At 48.2% G+C, this 24,369-nt stretch overlaps 1 protein-coding gene across 1 annotated transcript in view; it reads left to right on the top strand.

The window, feature by feature from the left end:
• The window catches only part of KSR2 (kinase suppressor of ras 2), a 414,563-nt gene that overhangs the window by 335,046 nt on the left and 55,148 nt on the right, over window positions 1–24,369 (top strand). The window contains exons 10-14 of the mRNA XM_055080456.1: window positions 3,358–3,526; window positions 12,655–12,696; window positions 14,744–14,816; window positions 17,841–17,889; window positions 19,746–20,113. Coding sequence (XP_054936431.1) covers window positions 3,358–3,526; window positions 12,655–12,696; window positions 14,744–14,816; window positions 17,841–17,889; window positions 19,746–20,113 — 701 coding nt within the window. The remainder of the gene's footprint in view (window positions 1–3,357; window positions 3,527–12,654; window positions 12,697–14,743; window positions 14,817–17,840; window positions 17,890–19,745; window positions 20,114–24,369) is intronic.

Raw genomic sequence — 24,369 nt, 5'->3', positions numbered from 1 at the left:
AGCTAGTACCAGGCAGCGCTAGTACCAGGAGCGAGCTAGTACCAGGCAGGGCTAGTACCAGGCAGCACTAGTACCAGGAGCAAGCTAGTACCAGGCAGGGCTAGTACCAGGAGTGAGCTAGTACCAGGCAGCACTAGTACCAGGAGCAAGCTAGTACCAGGCAGCGCTAGTACCAGGAGCGAGCTAGTACCAGGCAGGGCTAGTACCAGGAGCGAGCTAGTACCAGGCAGGGCTAGTACCAGGCAGGACTAGTACCAGGAGTGAGCTAGTACCAGGCAGGACTAGTACCAGGAGTGAGCTAGTACCAGGCAGGGCTAGTACCAGCAGCGAGCTAGTATCAGGCAGGACTAGTCCAGGAGGGCTGGAACCAGGAGCAAGCAATGTGCTGACCTGGTGCAGTGAGAGGTCAGGGGAATTTCTCAGAGGAGGGGCAGTCTGAGCTGGGCTTTGAAGAAAGAATAGGCATCTTCCAGGCAGACTGGGACAAGGCGGGGCAGGTATTCCAAGTAGAAATAGCAACATATCCGAAGCCTCGGAGATGTGAAATAGCCTGGTTTGTGTTGGGAACTGTGGCCCGACCATTTGATGCCACTAAGGCAGTCATTGTAGGGATGAGAGAAGAGGAAGTGATGTAAGCCTAGGTCAAGCTTGAATGTGTACATCATGGACCAACGTTTTCATTTAAACATGCTGTGTCATTGGAGCACAGTCTGTATGCCAGTTCCTCCTAATGGGATGCTGTTTTTAGTACAAACCTTTATACTTTTTAAAACTGATATAATGACTTTTTTGCAGAGCATCTATGGAAACTTCTTGAAATTTTCCAATCTGTGAGTAGAAGTTCAAAAAAGCGTGTTGATAGGATGGATAGATGCCTGACTTTCATTTCCCCTTGTCCCTCTACTGACACGCTCAGTCCCTAGCTTCCTTTCAAAACCTCCTGTGCCCCATTGGGCTGTATGGGGCCTCCACAGCCCAACCACGTAAATCTTAGCCCACATGTCACTGCCATATTATTCCTTATACTAACATGTGCATTGCCATTAAAATTTAATTACCATTAGATAAATTAGGATAGAATGAGAAGGCTGGCTTCCTGATGCCTTTCTACTAAAATCAGATCAGAATTACCTCCAAGGTGGTCTTGCGTGGAAGGTGGCTGGAATGAACTAGAGCATGACCTTGCCTGGAATAGGAGTACTTTGTCCAAGGAATGTTTGTAGGAGTTTGATCCACAAGAGCCACAGAGGATAACAACCTAGCTGTCCTTCAATGGATGGTTGATCAAATAAACTGTGGTACATCCATACCATGAAATACCACTCAGCAATAAAAAGGAACAATCCATCGATGCATGCAATAACTTGGATGACTCGCCAGAGAACTATTCTGAGTGAAAAAAGCCAATCCAAAAAGGTTACATACTATATGATTCAATTTATAGAACATTCTTGAAATGACAAAATTATACGGAGAATAGGGTAGTGGTGCCAGGGATAAAAGATGGGAGGGAGGGGTGGTGAGGAGAGAGAGGGAAGTGGGTGTGGTCAGAAAAGGGCAACATGAGGGCCGCTTCTGGGGGTGGAAATGTTCTGTATCTTGACTGTATCAATTCAGTGTCTGGGTCATGATATTGTACCGTAGCTTTGCAAGATGTTATCATTGGAAAAAACTAAGTAAGAATGCACGGGATCCCTCTATTATTTCCTACAACTACATGCAAATCTGCAGTTATCTCAAATAAAAAGCTTAATTGCAAAAGTAAACGCCGTCATCAATATAATCGCTACACTTTGTTGATAACAAAGTGCCTGAGCGCAGTGCTCGGGCTGTAGGTACATCCATAACCTTATTTAAACTTCGCAACAGATCCACACACAGTGGGTGTTCTTCGCCCACATGAAGGACAGGGAGAGGCTGAAGCTCACAGAGGGGAAGTCACTGATGTGGAGGCAGTGTGACCGCGTGGGAGTGGGGTGGACTCTGGGAGGGGGACGTGCACAGCACCGGGTGAGCACGGGATACCACTGGGCATCCAGGTGGGGAATGTCCGTTCCCCGCCCCACGCTCCCCGCCCTCATAAGCTGGTTGGCGTTTGCTACACCAGCTCTGGAGTTTGGCAGGTAAACACACCTGTTGACAAATAACCAGATCACACAAAACCATCCTTGGGCACCTGGAGCCAAGCTGAACGGTGGACCTCTGAGTATTGCAGGGCCCAAATGATTCATGTCCTGTGAGTGAACAGATTAAGGTCCCCCTGAGAACTCTTAGCTCTGCTGGCTTTGAGAGGCAGGAACCCCTTTTCTGGGATGCTGAGGTTTGCTAGCGTTATTCCCATTTTACAGTGGGCAAAACTGAGGAATGGCGAGGTTAATCATTTTGTTCAGGACGCGAGGGGAAGAGGTGGCCATGGGATTTTGAATCTGCGTTTGCCTCACTCTGGATTCTGCTTGTAACAGTTTTCTGGGGATGCTGGGTAGCTAAGACAAATTACCACAAACTGGATAGCTAAGACAAAAGACATTCTCTCACAGTCTGGAGTGCAGAAGTCTGAGATCGAGGTGTCGGCAGGGTTGGTTCTTTCTGGAGACTCTGAGGGAGAATCCATTCCTTGCCCCTCTCCTTACCTTCGGTGGCTCCGGCAACCCTTGGCATTTCTTGGCTTCTAGAAGCATCAGTCCCCTGTCTACCCCTGTCTTCAAATCGCCTTTTCCTCTGTGTGTCTTTCCTTTTCTGTTTCTTATAAGGACACTTGACATTGGATTTAATGCCCCCCACGCCCAAATCCAGGATGATCTCATTTCAAAATCCCCGACCAGCGCCATTCTGAGGGTGCACACGTGGATTCTATCTTCCTCTTGACTTTAGGGCAGTTTCAAGGGCCGGAAGAGGCATTGCTGGTTCCAACTGAGATGCGAGGGAAGATGCTGCAGGCTTGCTCTCACACTCTCTCTTGAGCTGTCAGGCTGTTGATTCTTTAATAAACACTCAGGATGAGAGGCGTTAGGATGGGAAGTGCACTCTGGGCACCTCTGCGTGGGACTTTCCAAAATCAAAGAGGCCCAGGGAGCGTGACTGTCGCCTACATGGCTTTCATTATGTGGTAACCTTTCAGTCCGGGCTCCAAGCAGTGGACAGGAATTTGACCCCAGAAGCTGTTCCATCTGCAGCTGGATGCAACCTGGTGGCGATGCTGAAGCAGGTGGGGGGACGTTGGAAGGATCTGGTGGTTGAGGAAAACTGAAGAGATGCTGTGGATGCTAGGCTGGGGTCTCTTCCTGTGCAACCCACTCTCACTGCTGTGTCTCTGCCTCTCTGTCGGCCCCTGCCCCCTGCCCTGTTTTCTTCCTGCAGGACCACATCCCTGTTCCTTACCAGCCAGACTCTAGCAGCAATCCCTCGTCCACAACGTCCTCCACGCCCTCCTCGCCAGCACCCCCGCTCCCTCCCAGTGCCACGCCGCCTTCTCCCCTACACCCTTCTCCGCAGTGCACAAGGCAGCAGAAGAACCTCAACCTGCCAGGTACCTCCTGGGAAGCTTGGGAAGCTACAGGGGGGCGCTCTGGGTTCGTGCCAGAGCCATTTCCGGGCCAGTCCATGCGTAAAGGCAATGCGTTGGAAGCATATGGATTGAGTCTTACCGTATGCAGGGCAGTTGCTGCGTATTATTACCTTATTTGATCTTTAGAGTAGCCATAATGTAAGTACGATCAGCTCCATTTTACAGATGAGGAAACAGAGGCTCAGCAACCCAGGGTCTCCACCTAAGTCTGAGTCACACGGGGAGCCATTGGCTCTGGAGCTGGCCGTTGTCTTATGAGCTAAATCAGCTGAAACTGGCAACAGGGCTGCATTCTGAGTCCTACCCCAGACATCGAGACAGGGCTCTGAATGAGCGGGCTGGCGTCCGATATGCAGTATCCAGCTCTCTCATGTCCCTGCCCTGTGACCTCTGACTTCGGTTTTCTCATCTCTGAAAGGATATAGGTGGACGAGAGGACCCCAAAGGGTCTTCCAGCTCGCAAACTCCAGGGCACTCGGCTGCTGACCTGAGACTATGTGCTGGGCTGTGAGATGGTGTAGAGGCTTTGGCTTCTCGGACTTAAGAAAGCGCTCTCTCTCTGCTCTTAGTCAGGCCAGACCTAAGAGTCTTCCTACCCCTTCCGGGGCCCGGCGCAGCCCACTTGCCGTTCTAGGGCCCCAAGGACATTTCCAGCTCAGCCATACTGGCAGCATCATAGCTGACTTCAAGACAGAGGCTGGGGGGATGAGGCCTGGCTTGGCCAGTTGGGACCGAAGTCTAGGTCTGTGTTGTTCAACATGGTACCCGCTAGTCACGCATGGCTGTTTAAATTTAAACTAATTAGGGCTTCCCTGGTGGCGCAGTGGTTAAGAATCCGCCTGCCAATGCAGGGGACAAGGGTTCGAGCCCTGGTCCGGGAAGATCCCACATGCCGTGGAGCAACTAAGCCCGTGCGCCACAACTACTGAGCCTGCGCTCTAGAGCCCGCGAGCCACAACTACTGAGCCTGCGTGCCACAACTACTGAAGCCTGTGCGCCTAGAGCCCGTGCTCCGCAACAAGAGAAGCCACCTCAACGAGAAGCCCGCGCACCGCCACGAAGAGTAGCCCCCGCTTGTCACAACTAGAGAAAGCCTGCACGCAGCAACGAAGACCCGCTGCAGCCAAAAATAAATAAGTAAATTTTTAAAAAAAATTTAAACGAATTAAAATTAAGTGTAATTAAAATTTTAATTCCCCAGTCACACTAGCCGCATTTCAAGTGCTTGCGAGCCACATGTGGCTAGTGGCTGCCATACTGGACAGCACATACTGGACAGGTATAGACCATTTCCCACCATTGCAGAAAGTCCCACCGGACACTGCTGGTCTAGGGGCTGGTTTCCTCCTGAGCCAGAGAGCTTCAGGCGGGGGGAAAAAATCCCAGGTCCGCAGCCACAGGTCACACCTGCAAGCCTAACCAGCCGTGAGAGACTATCTGGGAAATGAACGAAGACCCAACCCCACATCTGGGCAACACCCAGATACAACCACCCATTGAGGACAAGCTGATCACGTCACCTGCCCACACTGCTTTGATCTGGGCTGTGTCCAAAGGGATAGAGTGTGTTTTAAAACTTGCATCATGGAAATTTTTTTGGTTAAGTCCAAGCCCGAGGCAGCCTCATACCTGTGGTGTGAGGGCCACTCACCTGGCAGCCAGCAAGGATCATAATGGGAGTCAGCAGCTGGAATCATTTCAGTAAGTGCCCCTGAGTCAACAAGGCAACAATTGCCCAGCATTTCCGTAGACTGAGGGTTCCCACCAGCACCCCGAGCCATTTCCACTTCTCTGGAAGGAGGGGAATGGATAAAAGGCCCTTTGACACCCCATGACCCCCCAATTTCTGGAGGGAGGGGCTGAGTTCTTTCCTAGAGCTGTACCACCTGCCACCCAAGACACACACTTAGGGCTATTTTCCCTGTAACTGTTTGCTACTTGTTTATGGGTGAGGGGAGGGGGGTGGGAAAGAACCTCTTAAGGGAGAACCACACATCAAAGCACCACAGCTCTTTTCATCTCCAAAAGACTGCCGGCATCTTTTTTTTTTTTTTAACATCTTTATTGCAGTATAATTGCTTTACAATGGTGTGTTAGTTTCTGCTTTATAACAAAGTGAATCAGTTATACATATACATATGTTCCCATATCTCTTCCCTCTTGCGTCTCCCTCCCTCCCACCCTCCCTATCCCACCCCTCTCATGGTCACAAAGCACAGAGGTGATCTCCCTGTGCTATGCGGCAGCTTCCCACTAGCTATCTAATTTACATTTGGTAGTGCATATATGTCCCTGCCACCGTATCCTCAAGTCCATTCTCTAGTAGGTCTTGCGTCTCCATTCCCGTCTTACCCCTAGGTTCTTCATGACCTTTTTTTTTTTGCTTAGATTCCATATATATGTGTTAGCATACGGTATTCGTTTCGCTCTTTCTGACTTACTTCACTCTGTATGACAGACTCTAGGTCCATCTTTAAACAAGAGACCTGACTCACCAGGGGTGGTCACTGTTCCATCAGTTCCTTTGTCCCTTCCGTCAGAGCCCCAGGGAGGGGTCTTGGCCAAGTTGCAGTGCTCGCCTGCCAGTGGATCTGCATCTATTCCATGGCAGGTCCCAACAGTGTCCTGACCCTCTTTGGGGAGTGGGCTAAGGGGTCCTTTGGGGGAAGGCACTTTAGAACAGCAGTTAAGAGTGTGGGTTCTGGAGCCAGGCTGCTTGGGTTCAAATCCCAGCTCCGTCACTTAATAACTGCGTGATGTTGAACAAACTGCTTGCCTCTCTGTGCCTCTGTTCCCTCATCTGTACAACGGGGATAATAATAGTACCTACTCTGTAGAATCCTCGAAGGGCTAAACGTTACCATATATGTACAGAGCTTAGCAGAGCACCTGTCTTGTCAAAGAGCTCAACAAAGGTGAGCTATTTTCATTATTATTAGATAAACACAGGAATAACAGATTACCGTGGCTACCACTGCTAAGTAATCTGGGCCTAACTACAATTGTGGAAATAAAGATGAAATCCCCATATACCATGGTACTGGGAGTTAGAATCAAATTAGACTTTGGGGTTAGGTAATTTGGCATTGACTGTCAGAGTTTCAAAAGTACATTCCTTGGGCCAGCAAAATCACTTCGAAGAATTTATATACAGAAATGTTTTCAAAGGGCATGGGCATCTGTATGTATGGATTTCATGGCAACAGTAAAAAATTTGGACTCAACCCGAATGCCCATCAGGAGGGGAGTGTTTGAAGACGCTAATACATCTGTATAACCAAATACTCAGCCACCCTTAAAAAGAATGGAGTAGCTCTTTGTAAAGAGCTACTCCATATCCTGACATGGAACGATATCCACAATATCTTTTAAGTGGAAAATAAGTGATGTGCAAAGCAACTGGTATAATAACGTCCTATGTATTGTAAAATGGTTTTATATATTTGTATATGTATGTTTAAATGTGTGTGTATATATATGTTTGTATATGCACACAGATGTCTGCAAGACTTCACGGCAGGTGTTCTAAGAAAAGGAATTTTCTTTTATGCACTTCTGTAATGTATATAGGAGCAAGGAATATGCACCCGTTTTATAATTGAATAATAACAATAAAATGCAATGTCGACAGGGAAAACAAAATAGGACCCTCCAGAAGGGCAGCCAGACCTTCCCTCTGTCTTAGGCAGTTTTCGCAAAACTCCCCCCGGGTGACAGGCATCTGTTCTGTTCATACAAGGCCCTGGTCACCTGTTATACTCTAGACTGTGAGCCTCTGTTGATGGGAAAAGGAGCTTTGGCTCTGGTTTCCTGCCAGACGTTGAGTTTTCTGAAGACAATTCAAGCTAACGCCTAGGCATAAAAATGTCCCTGGCATTGATTGATCTAGAATATTCTTTCTCTAAAACAGGCTGTGCGGTTAATGGTCATTTGGCTCATTTGCTAACCTCAGGGCACGTGAAGGACACCCACGGGCTCGGTGCGATTTGCGATTGTGCTCTGCTGGTCGGCTGGACCTCCTTGTTTTCCGCCACTCCCTTAAGAAGCCTGGTGCCATGTTGGACATGGCACAGTGTAGGATGGAGTCAAGAGGGCTACATTTGGATCCCAGATTTGCCCCTTCCCACCTCTGTGGCCTTGAGTATGGCACTGGCCCTGTTTAGATCTCAGTTTCTCATCTGTAAAATGGGTCTAACTTGCAAGCTTGTGTGACATTTGATGTGAGAAGGTACATGAAGGGGCTTTGTAAGGGACTATTGTGTGGGTTTTAGAGGCTGGAGTGTTCAAATGCCTTCTTTCTTGGGCGTAACCTAGTGCCATGTTTAGTGTCTGTCTCCTCCCTCAGAACATCAGCTCCATGAGACTAGGAAACTAGTCTGCTTCATCCACCCCTCTGCGCCCAAAGCCCATCATAGTTGCCCACTGCTGAAGGCACTGATGAGATGTTTGCTGAGTGAGTGAGTGAACGAGTGACTTGAGGCTCATGCACTGCCCAGAGCTGCAGGTTTGTTTTTTTTTTTCCTTAAACTGGTCTTCTGGCCCTCAGACTGCATTCATCCATTCTGATATCCTTAATGGGTATTTATTAAGCGTCTACTACACACCAGGTACTGTACAAGGCATGACGTATGGAGCAAGGCACAAACCAGAAATGCCCTGTAAAAGTTTGCCGTTGCTCCTGTAGCAAAGCGGTTTGTTTTTTTTTTTCCTTTAAACTGTCTTCTGGCCCTCAGACTGCATTCATCCATTCTGATATCCTTAATGGGTATTTATTAAGCGTCTACTACACACCAGGTACTGTACAAGGCATGACGTATGGAGCAAGGCACAAACCAGAAATGCCCTGTAAAAGTTTGCCGTTGCTCCTGTAGCAAATCACCATGAGCTTAGAGGCTTAAAGCAGCAGAAATTTATTATCTTATGGTTATGGAGGTCAGAAGTCCAAAATCAGTTTCACTGGGCTCAAAATCAAGGAGTTTGCAGAGCTGGTTTCTTTGGGAGGTTCTAGGAAGGAATCTATTTCCTTGCCTTTTCCCAGCTTCTAGAGGCTACCTTCATTCCTTTGCTCGTGGCATCGCATCACTCCAGCCTCTGCCTCTGTTATCACATCTCCTGTGATTCTCTCTGACTTGGATCCTCCTGCCTCCCTCTCGTAAGGACCCTTGTGATAATGTTTAGGGGTCACCCAGAGAATCCAGGATAATCTCCTCATCTCAAGATCCTTAACTTCATCACATCTACAAAGTCCCTTTTGTCATGTAAGGTAACATAGTCACGGGTTCCAGTGGCTGGAATATGGCCACCTTAGGGATGGGGGTGGGGGAGAGGGCATCACCCTGCCTGTCCCAGTCTCTGTTCTCATGGAGTTTATAGCTTAGTGGGAGAGACAGGTGTTAGCCGAGCAAACATACACGTGAAAATAGGATTATAAGTTGTGATAAGTGCTGTGGAGGGAAAGAACAGTGCTATGAGCAAATTCAAGAAGAGAACAAGTTTAGGTTGAAAGGTCAGAGGCAGCTGAGTTCTGAAGACTGGCCAGAGAGGGCTGGTGGGGAGTTGTCCAGGCAAAGAGAGGGGAACACATGCAAAGCCCCTGCCACGGGAAAGAGCTGGAAAAAAATGTCCCAATGGCTGGAGTGCCATAAACAAGGCACCGAGCAAGACTCAGAGCTGCGGGGCTGAGGCCTGGCAGGGCCTTGTGGGGCTTGGCAGGAATTTAGATTGTATTTAAGACACACTGAGAGGCAGTTGCAAGGTTTAGGCAGGGGATATTTTGATCTTTCTTCTTTCCTCCTAGATCCTTCCTTTCAGATGACCACTCAGGCTGCTCTCTGGGGAGCCCATAGGGAGGGAATGGGGGCTTCAGAGTGGAAGAGCCTTCAGAGTGGCCTTCTTGTCTCTCGGACCTCTGGTCATCTGCAGCCTCCCAGTTCCTGGGTCCTCTTTGATGCCCGAGAGCCAGGAGCCACTTGGGTTCATCTGCTGTCCCTTGGACCTGCTTCTCGTTGGTGTCCGTTATCAGCAAGAACAGGCAGGACTCACAGCGCCCTTTCCCTCCTCCTCTGGCCAAGAGTCTCTCCCTTCCGGTCATCAGGAACGAGCTGTTATCAGGCACTTGAAGGGGTCCAGGCGGAGGCTGGCTCTGAGCGTGGAGGCATTTGCCAGGTGTCCCATTGCCTGACACCTGTCCCGTCTCAGAGTGGTGCCTTCTCTCCATCACCAGCCCCGCCTCCTTAAAAGAACACTTCAGTGCCAGCTAACCTTTTCTGCAGACACTGACTCCTCAGTCCCAGTTGGGGAGGGAAGAGATCAACTAAGTCTCTTGACAATCCCAGGTAGTTTTTCTTCTTTTAATTTTAGCCCCTTGTTGACTAACAAAATGTCTGCCTGCAGTGAAAAAAACCTAAGTTATCTAATGGAAGAAAGGTCCCTGACATCATGGAGGTTGGATTTCTTTTAAAACTTTGTTCTGTAACCTCGAATGAGTTGCTTCCCAGCCCAGGCACTTCATTTTCCAGAATCAAAAATGCATCCATTTCAATTCCAACTAGCTGAGATATTTGGGAATTGCTGTGCTAAAAGAGAGTTGAGTGATTCAACAAACGTGAGCAGCTTACCCCCTGGGTGCAAGGCACCAAACCAGGTGCTTGGGATCCTGAGATGCCAGGACTTACTCTCCATCCCAGGGGGAATTTATAAATCAACTGCTCCCTCAGGGGCAGCTAATGACTTAGCTCTCTGAAACTATCTGACTGTCTATGAATTATAAAGCATGCTTGTCTGTTAGTTAAGAGAGCTTAGAAAGAGATCAGCTAATCCTGATTCTGCACTTTCTATGCACTCTTATCTCCTGTCATGATGAGCCCAGCCCTATGAAGGAGAGATTTTTATTATCCCCATTTTACACATCTGGAAACTGAGACGTGGAGAGAGTTGCTGCAGCTTTTATAAGCAATCAAGGAAGAACAAGAATTCAACCCTACAGGATCAGCTTCTAGGCTCCAGGCTTGGAACCACTGTACTAATTCTTGGTGAGCCAGCTTGTCGCTGAATGAATAAAACTGTTTCCGGAAGTATATTCGCCAACTCAGACTCCTATCTGATCCGATCCCTGCTCACTGCCTTTACTTGAGGTTATAAAACTCTGTGTGAGCTGTCCCCCACCCCTGACACCCCTTGTACTCCCTGGTCCAGGTCCTCCACCTACTGGAATCGTGGTAACATTGGAAACATTGGCGATGTCCAGAACAACTGGCCTCCAGTGAACAGACTGGAAGTAAAATGAATTGTAAGAGAACGAGCAGTGACTTTGAGGAAGTTTCTTTTATATGATTTTCCCCTAAATATGGAAATTAATTCATGCCTGTGGTGGGTAGAATAATGGTCCCCCCAAAGAGGCCCACACTCTAATCCTGGGTTCTGTGAATATGTTACTTTATACGGCAAAAAGACCTTTGCAGCTGTTACTAAATTAAGGATCTTGAGGTGGAAGGATTACCCTGGATTATCTGGGTGGACTCGAAATGCAATCATGAGGATCCTTATAAGAGCGAGATGAGAAGGTCAAAGACAGTAGAAGGCGATGTCGGGACGGAAGCAGAGATCAGGGTGATGGTGCTGTGAGCCAAGCAATGCAGGCGGGCTCTACAGCTGGAAAAGGCAAGGAGTGGATTCTCCTTTGGAGCCTCCAGAAAGAATCAGTCCTGCCAACACCTTCATTTAGCCCCTTACAACTGTTTTTAGACTTCTGACTTCCAGAACTCGAAGAGGATAAAGTTGTACTGTTTTAAGCCATCCAGTTTATGGTAAGTTATTACAGCAGCAATAAGAAAACTAATACAATGCTCAATGCAGCAAATTGGAAAAACACAAGAAACACATAAAGGACTTTTTCCAGTTTTATTGAGATACAGTTGACATACAACATTGTATAAGTTTAAGGATATAATGATTTGATATATGTATCTGTTGCAAAATAACATCCATCACCTCACATAGTTATCAATTGTTTTTCCTTGTGGTGAGAACTTTTAAGATCTACTCTCTTAGCATCTTTCAAATAGACGGTACAGTATTGTTAATTACAGCCGCCATGCTGTACATCACATCCCCGGGACTTATTTGTCTTATAACTAGACGTTTATGCCTTTTGACCACCTTCACCCAATTCTCCTATCCCCATTCCCCCCTTCTGGCAATCACAGATCTGGTCTCTGTTTCCATGAGTTTGTTTTTTTATAGATTCTGCATGTAAGTGAGATCATACTGTGTGTCTTTCTCTGTCTGGCTTATTTCACTTAGCATAATACCCTCTAGGTCCATCCATGTTGTCACAAATGACAAGATTTCATTCTTTATTATGGCTGAATAGTTTTCAATTGTGTGTGTGTGTGTGTGTGTGTGTGTGTGTGTGTGTGTTTATTCCTTATCCATTTGTCTGTTGATGGGCACTTAGGTTGCTTCCATGTCTTTGGGATAGTGATTTCTTTTCCTTCGGATATATACCCAGAAATGGAATCGCTGGATCATATGGTAGTTCTAATTTTAATTTTTTTAGGAACCCCCATACTGTTTTCTATAGTGGCTCTACCAATTTACATTCCCACCAACAATGCACAAGGGTTTCCTTTCCTTTCCGTCTTTACCAACATTTGTTATTTCTTGTCTTTTTGATAATAGACATCCTAACAGTTGTGAGGTGATACCTTATTGTGGTCATAAAAGATTTTTTTTAAGCCACTGTCATGGCTCTGCCAGAAGGGAGAAGAGTACTGTGTTAGATTATGGCTTTAGAGACTTTTCTCTCCGTACGTGTGTGTCCTTACGCATTTAACAACGATGGGATTGTGCTCAGGACGGCTCTCTGAGCTGGGGTGCTCAGTTTGCAGGCAGTGTCAGTGGGAGGGTTGGCTGGGATGCTTCTGGCTTCTTTACACATGTTCTCAGTCCCTTGGAATTCGGGGTGTCTGCAGAAGTCTGGAAACCTCAGGGGTGGGCAGAGAACCACAGGTGGCCGCAGGAGCCCCATCTGTTACCTGAAGGGCCCACCCAGGGCAGCGCTCACTGTGATGTTTTCTTTCTTTCGCAAGCGTCCCACTACTACAAATACAGGCAGCAGTTCATTTTCCCAGGTGAGTTTCATGTGCGCTCAGTGCCTCCCGAGCAAGCCCTCTGAGGCGTGGCAGCTGCTGGAGGGGATGGAGGCGAAGGTTGCCAGGGCGAATGAGCCCCAAGAGGATGGGGTGGACTCTCCAGACCACAGGCTGGCGACTGGCTATGGAGGTGGAGGAGGAAAGGGTGCGGGGTCCAAGGGCACAATGGCATCGACGAGGTCCCAGAGCACAGTAGGAAGGCCTGAGTGGGTGGTCTGCAGTGCAAGGATGGGCAAGGGTGAGGAGGGGTCTAGAACCACGTGGCAGGGGAGAGATGGTCAAAGGGGCTTGAATCGGGCGCCGGGAGACGTGAAACCAAGTGGCCTCATCATCCCAAAGGGGACTCAGGAGTGAGGAGGATCCAGCGGGTGCTTCAGGCCAGAGGCTTAGGGCCTCCGGCAGCCCCCAGGTGACAGTGGGAAAGTTTGTTCAGGATGTCGTCTAGACCACTCGTGCACCTAGGCAGGTAAATTCAAGTGGCCAGGGAAGGGAGAGAGGGGATTGGGCAGCCCCAGGGACTCATGGTCTGGTGAGAAGTTCTCAGCTGCCAGCATCTCCCGGGAATCAGGCTTTTGGGGGTGGTTGTGGACCCCGAGTTTGGTTTAATAGTTTTCAATTGTGTGTGTGTGTGTGTGTGTGTGTGTGTGTGTGTGTGTGTGTGTTTATTCCTTATCCATTTGTCTGTTGATGGGCACTTAGGTTGCTTCCATGTCTTTGGGATAGTGATTTCTTTTCCTTCGGATATATACCCAGAAATGGAATCGCTGGATCATATGGTAGTTCTAATTTTAATTTTTTTAGGAACCCCCATACTGTTTTCTATAGTGGCTCTACCAATTTACATTCCCACCAACAATGCACAAGGGTTTCCTTTCCTTTCCGTCTTTACCAACATTTGTTATTTCTTGTCTTTTTGATAATAGACATCCTAACAGTTGTGAGGTGATACCTTATTGTGGTCATAAAAGATTTTTTTTAAGCCACTGTCATGGCTCTGCCAGAAGGGAGAAGAGTACTGTGTTAGATTATGGCTTTAGAGACTTTTCTCTCCGTACGTGTGTGTCCTTACGCATTTAACAACGATGGGATTGTGCTCAGGACGGCTCTCTGAGCTGGGGTGCTCAGTTTGCAGGCAGTGTCAGTGGGAGGGTTGGCTGGGATGCTTCTGGCTTCTTTACACATGTTCTCAGTCCCTTGGAATTCGGGGTGTCTGCAGAAGTCTGGAAACCTCAGGGGTGGGCAGAGAACCACAGGTGGCCGCAGGAGCCCCATCTGTTACCTGAAGGGCCCACCCAGGGCAGCGCTCACTGTGATGTTTTCTTTCTTTCGCAAGCGTCCCACTACTACAAATACAGGCAGCAGTTCATTTTCCCAGGTGAGTTTCATGTGCGCTCAGTGCCTCCCGAGCAAGCCCTCTGAGGCGTGGCAGCTGCTGGAGGGGATGGAGGCGAAGGTTGCCAGGGCGAATGAGCCCCAAGAGGATGGGGTGGACTCTCCAGACCACAGGCTGGCGACTGGCTATGGAGGTGGAGGAGGAAAGGGTGCGGGGTCCAAGGGCACAATGGCATCGACGAGGTCCCAGAGCACAGTAGGAAGGCCTGAGTGGGTGGTCTGCAGTGCAAGGATGGGCAAGGGTGAGGAGGGGTCTAGAACCACGTGGCAGGGGAGAGATGGTCAAAGGGGCTTGAATCGGGCGCCGGGAGACGTGAAACCAAGTGGCCTCATCATCCCAAAGGGGACTCAGGAGTGAGGAGGATCCAGCGGGTGCTTCAGGCCAGAGGCTTAGGGCCTCCGGCAGCCCCCAGGTGACAGTGGGAAAGTTTGTTCAGGATGTCGTCTAGACCACTCGTGCACCTAGGCAGGTAAATTCAAGTGGCCAGGGAAGGGAGAGAGGGGATTGGGCAGCCCCAGGGACTCATGGTCTGGTGAGAAGTTCTCAGCTGCCAGCATCTCCCGGGAATCAGGCTTTTGGGGGTGGTTGTGGACCCCGAGTTTGGTTTCTTATTGTCTAATCTTTGACTCTCAGATGTGGTGCCGGTGCCAGAGACGCCGACCCGGGCGCCCCAGGTCATCCTGCATCCAGTGACCTCGAATCCAATGTAAGTGGAACAGAGACCTTTTCCCCTGCCCTGGCCCTTCAGTTTGCTCAGGGTCCATGTCTTCTTTCTTCCTTCTCCTGGAATTGATGGGGTGGGAAGCGGGGGAGAAGTATGAGGGGGCCATAGAGACAAGGGAATAACTCAAGCTAAGAGAGAGAGAGAGTGACAGCCCAGGCCAAGAGAGGGACAGTACCCATCCCCTTGAGTCACTTCTGCCTTGTGTCCCTGGCCCTGCCGATCAGGTGTGATTTCCAGGCGCCAGACCATTTCCTTCAGACCCCCAGACCCTCCTATGATCAGAAAGACCACTTCCCCCAGGCAATAGCTAGAGCTTAATGAAAAGGCAATTATTCGACATCATTATCCCCCTTTTAAAAAGGATAATTTAGGTTTACACCAGGGATCAGCAACTTACAGCCGGGACAAATCCAACTTTCAGCATATTTTTATAAATAAAGTTTTATTGGAACACAGCCATGCCCATTTGTTCACAATGTGCTGTCTATGGAGGCTTTCAGACTACAACAGCAGAGGTGAGTAGTTGCAACAGAGACCGTATGGCCTGCAAAGTGTAAAATATCTACTACCTGGCCCTTTGCAGAACAAGTTTGCTGATCCCTGGTTTATAACATTATAAAAATAAAATAAGCTAATTTTGCGAAATTTGGACTATTCTGTAAAAAAAAGAAAGGAAAAATAATCACTTATAATTGCACCACTCTTAGAAGTGTGCTCTATTCATATTTTACATACTTGTGGTCCACACTATATGCAATTTCCATCCTGCTCTGTTTATCCCTTAATGCTATAACATCACATTTTTTCATATTATTCTGGGCTCTTCATACACGTTGATTTTAATGAATGTAAAATATCATATCGATGCAGAATAATTTCCTTAACCATTTCCCTACTGCTGGACCTTACATCTTCCTATATCTCACTGTTGTAAACAACTCTGCAACAAACATCTTTGTGTGTGGTGTCTTTAGCATCCTTAAGATACAGACCCTCTTTCCAGGTGGTCTATTGCTTGTGCAGCCAAAGTGAAATCACCTTCCTTAACTTCTTTGGTTGTGACCCAAGTCTGGGGCATGCTAGGGACCTGATTTTGATTTGACTTCTTTCCCAAGTCACATTTTTTGCCTACTTGGTTTTTCTTCTGACTACCCTAGCTGCTCCCTCCTTTCTGACCCATGTTATAGCCTTTGTTAAAGACCCAAATGGTAAACTTCTGAAATCAAAGGAGCAGCAACTTGCCTAGGGATATTGTGCTGACATCTAGCTCCAGATCATTTCTCTGCTGCACATAAACCAATTCCACAATTTGTGCAAGATGAACTCCAGGTTATTAACTGAGAGTCAGGGAGTGCCAGTGAAAAACGGAGTCAATAAGTGCCTGCAATCTGCATAAATGTGCGTGGAGTGATGGGAACTGACTCTTTGCAGAAGGGAAATCATTTAATAGCCCCGGCTGCTATAATCACGCCTTGATGCAAGCGGAGGTGAGCAGTCCATTTTGCTGGGCGTGAGGAAGGACTCCAGCTGCATTGTTCCACCCAAATCTCCCCCAGTGCGTCAGGTTTCCAGCATGTCAGCTGTTATGATGTGGTTTCTGCCTTCCCAAGCTGTACTGTAAATTATTGGCTAATAGGATGGCAAACGCTACTTCTTTCTCCTTTGAGTTCTTACAGTCTTCCAGACTCCCCCTCACCACTCCTCCTCCAGCAAGTGGACTGACTCTGTCTGCAGGGTCAGCAGCTTTCTGGGTGAGGTCTGAGGGTCAAGATAGGGGAGGTCCCCCTCAAATGAGGAGATGGGTTGGGGGAATCTGCTAAGCTTCCACTGCGGAAGTAGGAAAGGGGTGTGGTGGCCACTGTGATCCCTTCCTCCTACCAGTTCCAGCTCACTCCGTAAACGCATCCTCTGCTCTAAAAACCCACTCCCCCCAAATCCTTTAACACATATGGTGCCCCACATCTCCATCACATACCATGTGCTCCAACACGCCCACACATCCCCAATACATCACCAGTTACACCGTCAAGAATGGCACGCCCCCTCCCCCAGCATCCCCAGTATGTACACCCAACTCACACGCACACAGAACAACCCCTGCACAGAGCACATTCCATAATACCCACGCAGTCCTCGCTGGACACTTAGCACTCACATTATGCCCCCAGCACCCATACGCAGCTTGTTCCCGTACTCAGAACACAGCTGCAGCTCACAAGCTCGTGAATGCCTGAGTCACACACACACACACACACACACACACACACACACACACACGCGCGCGCCCGTGTCTTCCACTCCAATACGGTCTGGCTTCCTCCTCATTCTCACCCTGCACGTGTCTTCTGAACGAGATTGGCAAGGTGCAACTCAAAACACTGCTAACTTTCAAATATATCCAGTAATCCTCTCTCCTGGGAATGTCCACACCCTCCATTTATTCAACACATACCTAACTTTCAACCCTTGTTACTTGTAGCCTTTCTGCACAACAGTAGTAATATAAATATTCCTTAAAGTCAGGAAGCCAGGTCAATTTCAACTCTGTATCCCTCTAAAGGTCTGGTACTGTTCCTGGCACATAATTCTAATCAAATGAATGAATGAATAAAGGAGCAAAAAACCAAATGAACACTAGGATCCTTCCAAAAGATTCAGAACTGTAGAGATCTGATTCATTCTTTCCTAGGAAACACCTAGAGCTCTAAGGATCCTGCCATCCATGGCATTTAGGCCAGTTTATAAGGAAACTGCTAGATTAGTGGAAACCAACAAAGAAAACTGAATCCTGAGCAGGCCAGAAAATCTATTTAAGACAATGTCCTTGCACACCACTTCTTGGTGGCAAGGTTATGGACTATTCTAGACACAAGCATTGAAGTGAAATTGGAGGAAAAGGCTTGGTGGTGAGGACTTCTCATTTTAAGACATTTCTTACGTGGATCAAGTCAATGCATGGACCCATCTTCTCACCTGAGGGTCACGTTTATTTTTCTTTCTTTAAAGCTTGGAAGGAAATCCATTACTTCAAATTGAAGTGGAGCCAACCTCAGAGGTGAGAACCGGAGAGCAAGGAAGCCACTTTTTCCGGGGGCTACCCACTTGGCAAAGCCGATTGATGTCTTTGATGACGCAGAGGGCTTGGGGCGGGCTGGGGGTGCAGTGGCCCTGTTTGATGGCTGTTCTAACTCCGGGACGACTAACGAGCGGGCGGCCCCTCCCGGCACTGAGCCTAATGGGCCGTTATATGGTGTGCATCACGGAAAAGCTAACTGTGCAGAAGTTGGCAAGTGATTTGCGTTCTTAGTTGAAAATTCAGCTCAGGGCTGGGTGAGTACCAAGGGGGATGTGCCCCACTGCTTTCTAAAGAACACGTGGTAGGAGGAGACAGGAGCCTCAGGGACATTGGCTTGGCGGGGTGTTGAGAATGTTCTGGGGCTTCGTCCTACCTGCCAGAGCCCCTGGAGGAATAAATGAAGTCTTCGGGGTGAGAACCAGAGCCCTGACTCCTCGGCTCTGCTGGTCTGTCCTGAACTAAAGGGAGTGGAGTCAGGGTTTCTAGAGAAAATCATGTCCTTTTCTGGAACCATTGTGGTAGTTGGAAAATGACCGTGAAAGAAGGTGTATTTCCTGTGTCATTTCTCCTGAGTGTGCCACTGGGGACAGCTTGCTCAGGTTTGGGGTCAGAGAGACCTGTACCCAGCCAAGGGGCCACCTTCTCCGGCTGTCTTGTCAGACTCCAAGCCCCTGAAAATCCCTCCTGGCCCTGACCTTATGACACTCTGGTTCAGAAAATCTGGGCGGGGCCTAGGAATCTGCATTTTCTAAGCCATCCCAGTGGATGTTTCATACAGGCGGTCAGGTCTGTGCAAAGAACTCAACAGATCTTCGCCTTATTGAAAACCTCACACCACCCCCAGGGGAAGATGTCATTAGCCCCACTTTATGATGAGGAAAAGAAGGCCCAGAGAAGTGAAGTGATTTGCCCAAGGTCACACAGCGGCCAGATTCCAGCTCATTTGGTCTGAGTGTTAGGCTCATTCTGTTAACCTCTCCCTCTTTTTTTTTTTTGTGGTACACGGGCCTCTCACTGTTGTGGCCTCTCCCGTCGCGGAGCACAGGCTCTGGACGCACAGGCTCAGTGGCCATGGCTCATGGGCCCAGCCGCTCCGCGGCATGTGGGATCTTCCCGGACTGGGGCACGAACCCGTGTCCCCTGCATCAGCAGGCGGATTCTCAACCGCTGCGCCACCAGGGAAGCCCTACCTCTCCCTCTTGTATCTCAGCTGCACAGGAACCCCAGGCCTCTGGCCTGTGCTGAGTAGCTCTGACATCTCTCAGTTTCTGCCTCGTCAATTCCAAATTCCCTGGGGAAGCAAAGGCCCTCCATGTCGAGGGTTGTCACATGTTATATGCAGGTGTATGGTGTACCCGTATTTCAGCCTGTCATCTTTCTTACTCCCACATAAATAATCAGGCAAGTCAAAACATCATGGTCGAGTAGGAGGGCATCAGATACTAGGATTTAAGAAGGATGAATCTTAATCCTAGCTCAGCCTGGCTGCCTGACCAGAGCTAGGCACTTCCCACAGGGACTAACCATCCCCGTTTGCCAGTTTTCCAAGTGTGAGACTTTCAGTGCCCAAACGGACAAAATCATGGGAAACCGGAATACGTGGTCCTCCTGGCATTTCCCCTCTCTGAACCTCAGTTTCCCTTTAGCACAAGAGGGATGGATTGCCAGGATCTCCCTTTCAGCTCCTTCATTGCAGTACAGTGATAGGCAGGAGGTACCTGGGCAAATAGAGAGACACGTGTGCACCAGCCGAAAACGCACAGTAGGCCACAGTGGGACCTGGCGGGCAGCTGGGGCAGTGGTGGGAACTGACCCCTCTCCCCCTCTGGCCGCAGAACGAGGAGGGTCACGACGAGGCCGAGGCATCGGAGGATGACTTTGAGGAGATGAACCTGGCCCTCCTCTCGGCCCGGAGCTTCCCGCGCAAGGCCAGCCAGACCAGCATCTTCCTTCAGGAGTGGGACATCCCCTTTGAGCAGCTGGAGATCGGCGAGCTCATCGGAAAGGGCCGCTTCGGGCAGGTGTACCATGGCCGCTGGCACGGGGAGGTGGCCATCCGGCTGATCGACATTGAGAGGGATAATGAGGGGCAGCTCAAGGCCTTCAAGCGCGAGGTGATGGCCTACAGGCAGACGCGGCACGAGAACGTGGTGCTCTTCATGGGCGCCTGCATGAGCCCGCCGCACCTGGCCATCATCACCAGGTCAGTCCCGCCCGGGGCCCCCGCCCGTGCGCTCATTCCCAAAGCTCTGCTTCCGGCGGCGTTGAGAAGTGCGGCTTCTGGTGAATTCAACATTCTGGTAAATAGAGAGTCTCTGGCTTTACCAATCACAACTCATACGGTTTTAAGGTTTGAGAGTCCAGAAAATACGATTAATGCTAGAACTCTTTGGCAGAGTGGTGCCCTGGAGCGGGCACCACGTGGGAAGTCAGAAAGGCTGATTCTAAACCCGCCTGTGCTCCATATTTGTGAAACAACGTCTCTGAGACTCACTTTCTCCAAATGTAAATTGAACGGATTAGGCTAAATCAGGGGTCAGCAAACTTTCTCTCTAAAGGGCCCAACAGTATTTTTGGCTTTGCGGGTCATACAGTTTCTCTAGTGACTGCTCAACTCTGCTACTGTAGTGTGAAAGCAGCCTCAGACAAGATGTAAATGGTTGTATGTGGCTGTGTGCCAATAAAACATTATTAACACAGCCAGGCGATGGGCTGGGTTTGGCCTGCAGACCCTAGTTTGTTGACCCCTGGACTGACATTCTGATGACTTGCTCTGGCTTTCATTAAAATAGCTTTCATTAAAACTTTCATTAAAATAGTTCTACTTATGTAGAACTCTACCATGGTTGTTTTAAATATCCAGGATCCATGGTCCATAGCTGCACAAAAGGGGTAGTTAACAGAGAACTGACATTAAGAAAATGTCACGTGATAGGAACTTTCTTGGACTTGCTCTCTTTAACCTGTAGGCATTGAAAGAAAAACAGCTTTGGTTTCAGTTGAACAGTTGTGGAACAATCCTTTGGTGTGTTTTTAACTCTGGCCTTTGCTCCTCTGTTGCATTAGGACTGGCCACAGCAGCAGTGTTCTTGGTGTGTCCTGTGATGCCAAGTGTCCATTAGGAGCCTTCTCATTCTTATTCTCAACCCAAGCAATAAGATCCCAAATACACAAGCCTCACATTTTGGCAGGTGCCATAGTGGGAGCTGTGGGCTCAGGGAAGAGCTGCTATGTCTTTGCTCTGTTCCCTTGTGATCCATACAAAGCCTTTTTGAGTCCATTTGTAAGACCTGGGTGATCGGTAGAAGGTGTGTTATTGTCTTTCACCATTGATCATGCAGTTGGTGGGTTGACTGGAACCCATGTGTCAAATGGTAAGTGCTTGCAAAGGACTAGAGATCTAAGGATGGCCCTTCAACCCTCCTTAAACCAGGGTAGAAATTGGCGGTTCTCAACTCTACACAGGACCAGAAGTGGCTCTCAAATAATCAGCCCAGATCATATTCAGGGGCTGAGCTGTCCTGATTCGGTGAGTGTATCGGTAAGCTTTTGCTGAGTAACAAATACCCCAAAGTCACAGTTTCTTTCTAGTCTGCAAACAGTTCTGGGCTGAGCCAGGCTCAGTAGCTGGGCTCTTGGATGTGTCTGTGGTCCTCTGGCTGGTCAGACTGAGGGCTGGTCAGTCTCAGACGCCCTCACTCATGTGTCTTCTGGTTGGCAGACTGTCAGTTGGGGTGCCTCGGTTCTTCTCCACACAGCCTCTCATCCCCACAACAGGCCAGCCTGGGCTCATTCCCATGGGTGGTCTCAGGGTTCCAAATGCAGCAAGACAACAAGAGGTCAAGCCCTGTTGGACAAGTGCCTTTCACATCTCTGTCTGCGTTGCATTGGCTGATGTCCATTGGCCACAGCAAGTCACGTGGCCAACCTCCATCCAAGGCATGGAGAACAGAGTCTGCCTTTGGATGGGAGGATTTGCAATGCCATGTTGCAAGAACGTGGATGCAGGGAGAGAGACAGTCTGTGGCCATTCTTACCACCTACCACTGCATGTAAGACCCTTAGCTCCCTTTTCTTTCCCCTTTCTAGTATGTATCATCTATATTAGCAGGCTGTCAACGGTCCTTTACTTGAGGTGCACAAGTCTGGTTGGAAGGTGGTCTTTCCTCCACCACTGGCCTTCTGCCTACTGTTCCCACCAGTCTGTTAACCCAACTTTCTCTCTGGTCAGCCCCTCACCTTCTGACCCTCACCTTCAAATCCCCAAATTAGAAATTTGAAATCCATCATCTCTTCTCCTTTGCCTAGAGCCTCTAAGGACCTCCCGGCCTCTGACTTTTTCAGGGGTATCAGTGGAACCCAGTTACCCAAGCCTCCCTCCCCTCTTTCCCAAGGGCTGGCTAATTGGAAATGGATGGATTCAGTCAGCAGCCATCCTTGAAAAAAGAGTGGTCATTATGAAAATGTGTTGCTCCCCCTGCAAGCCAGCTGCGTTGGCAGCCCCTTTTCTATTACATACAAAATTCTGAGTCCCCCTCCCCAAGCACCGTAACTGCCTGCATATTTCACAAATAGCGCAGCCTTTTCCTGGCACCATGATAAAGACTCTGCAGCTTTGGGACATATAATTGGTCTCTGAAGTGTTTTGGTATTTTGTTTGAAGAAGCCAGATGAGCCCCAAAGAAGTGGCATTTATTCCATATTATTGTGTCGTTATATATTTATCTTAGGGAGCGGCTGAGTGCCCTCCTCTCTCCCGTTCAGCAACGTCCACTTGTTGGCCACCCAGGTTTCTTATCTGAACATTCAGTTTGAAACCAAATATTTGAGTAATTTGATTAATCACTCGCATTCGTGCAATTGGTTGGCAGAGGTTGATGGTTGGATGATAGCCAACGAACTGGAACAGTTTCTGGACCCTGGATTTATTTTACAGGGAACATAAGACCAGATAATTACCTGGCATATTCTGGATAAATTCACAATGGCGTGTTCTAGCCAATTACCTAGTAATTATCGTTGAAGTTAACAAGTATTTCTAAGATTAGCTTCCTGTAACGCGATGTGTATGGCTCTTGGGGAATGAGTAATAACCAACTAGTTACCCAATTGCTAGATCCACAAATGCAATTAGCAGCAGTATTGCTAAATCGTTTCACGATTGGGTCATTATGAGATGATTGCAAAGCTATCGACAGTCGGCACAATTGCTCATTTTTTAAAACTCCAGATGGAATTTGAAAGCCAATAAAGATAGAGTTGAATGAAAGCATCTCTTATCCTTCTACCTTGCTGCAGCGTTTCTTTTTTTTTTTTTAACATCTTTATTGGAGTATAATTGCTTTACAATGGTGTGTTAGTTTCTGCTTTACAACAAAGTGAATCAGTTATACATATACGTATGTTCCCATATCTCTTCCCTCTTGCGTCTCCCTCCTTCCCACCCTCCCTATCCCACCCCTCTAGGTGGTCACAAACCACCTAGCTGATCTCCCTGTGCCATGCGGCTGCTTCCCACTAGCTATCTATTTTATGTTTGGTAGTGTATATATGTCCATGCCACTTTCTCACTTCATCACAGCTTACCCTTCCCCCTCCCCAAATCCTCAAGTCCATGCTCTAGTAGGTCTGTGTCTTTATTCCCATCCTACCCCTAGGCTCTTCATGACACTTTTTTCCCTTAGATTCCATACATATGTGTTAGCATATGGTATTTGTTTTTATTCTTCTGACTTACTTCACTCTGTATGACAGACTCCAGGTCCATCCACCTCACTACAAATAACTCAATTTCGTTTCTTTCTATGGCTGAGTACTATTCCATTGTATATATGTGCCACATCTTCTTTATCCGTTCATCTGTTGATGGACACTTAGGTTGCTTCCATGTCCTGGCTATTGTAAATAGAGCTGCAGTGAACATTGTGGTACATGACTCTTTTTGAATTATGGTTCTCTTAGGGTATATGCCCAGTAGTGGGATTGCTGGGTGGTATGGTTGTTCTATTTTTAGTTTTTTAAGAAACCTCCATACTGTTCTCCATAGTGGCTGTATCAATTTACATTCCCACCAACAGTGCAAGAGGGTTCCCTTTTCTCCACACCCTCTCCAGCATTTATTGTTTGTAGATTTTTGATGATGGCCATTCTGACTGGTGTGAGGTGATACCTCATTGTAGTTTTGATTTACATTTCTCAAATGATTAACGGTGTTGAGCATTCGTTCATGTGTTTGTTGGCAATCTGTATATCTTCTTTGGAGAAATGTCTATTTAGGTCTTCTGCCCATTTTTGGATTGGGTTGTTTGGTCTTTTGTTATTGAGCTGCATGAGCTGCTTGTAAATTTTGGAGATTAATCCTTTGTCAGTTGCTTCATTTGCAAATATTTTCTCCCATTCTGAGGGTTGTCTTTTGGTCTTGTTTATGGTTTCCTTCGCTGTGCAAAAGCTTTTAAGTTT

This window comes from Physeter macrocephalus, chromosome 19, assembly GCF_002837175.3.
Source record: "Physeter macrocephalus isolate SW-GA chromosome 19, ASM283717v5, whole genome shotgun sequence".
Lineage (NCBI taxonomy): Eukaryota > Metazoa > Chordata > Mammalia > Artiodactyla > Physeteridae > Physeter > Physeter macrocephalus.
This window is presented reverse-complemented; position numbering and strand designations above follow the sequence as displayed.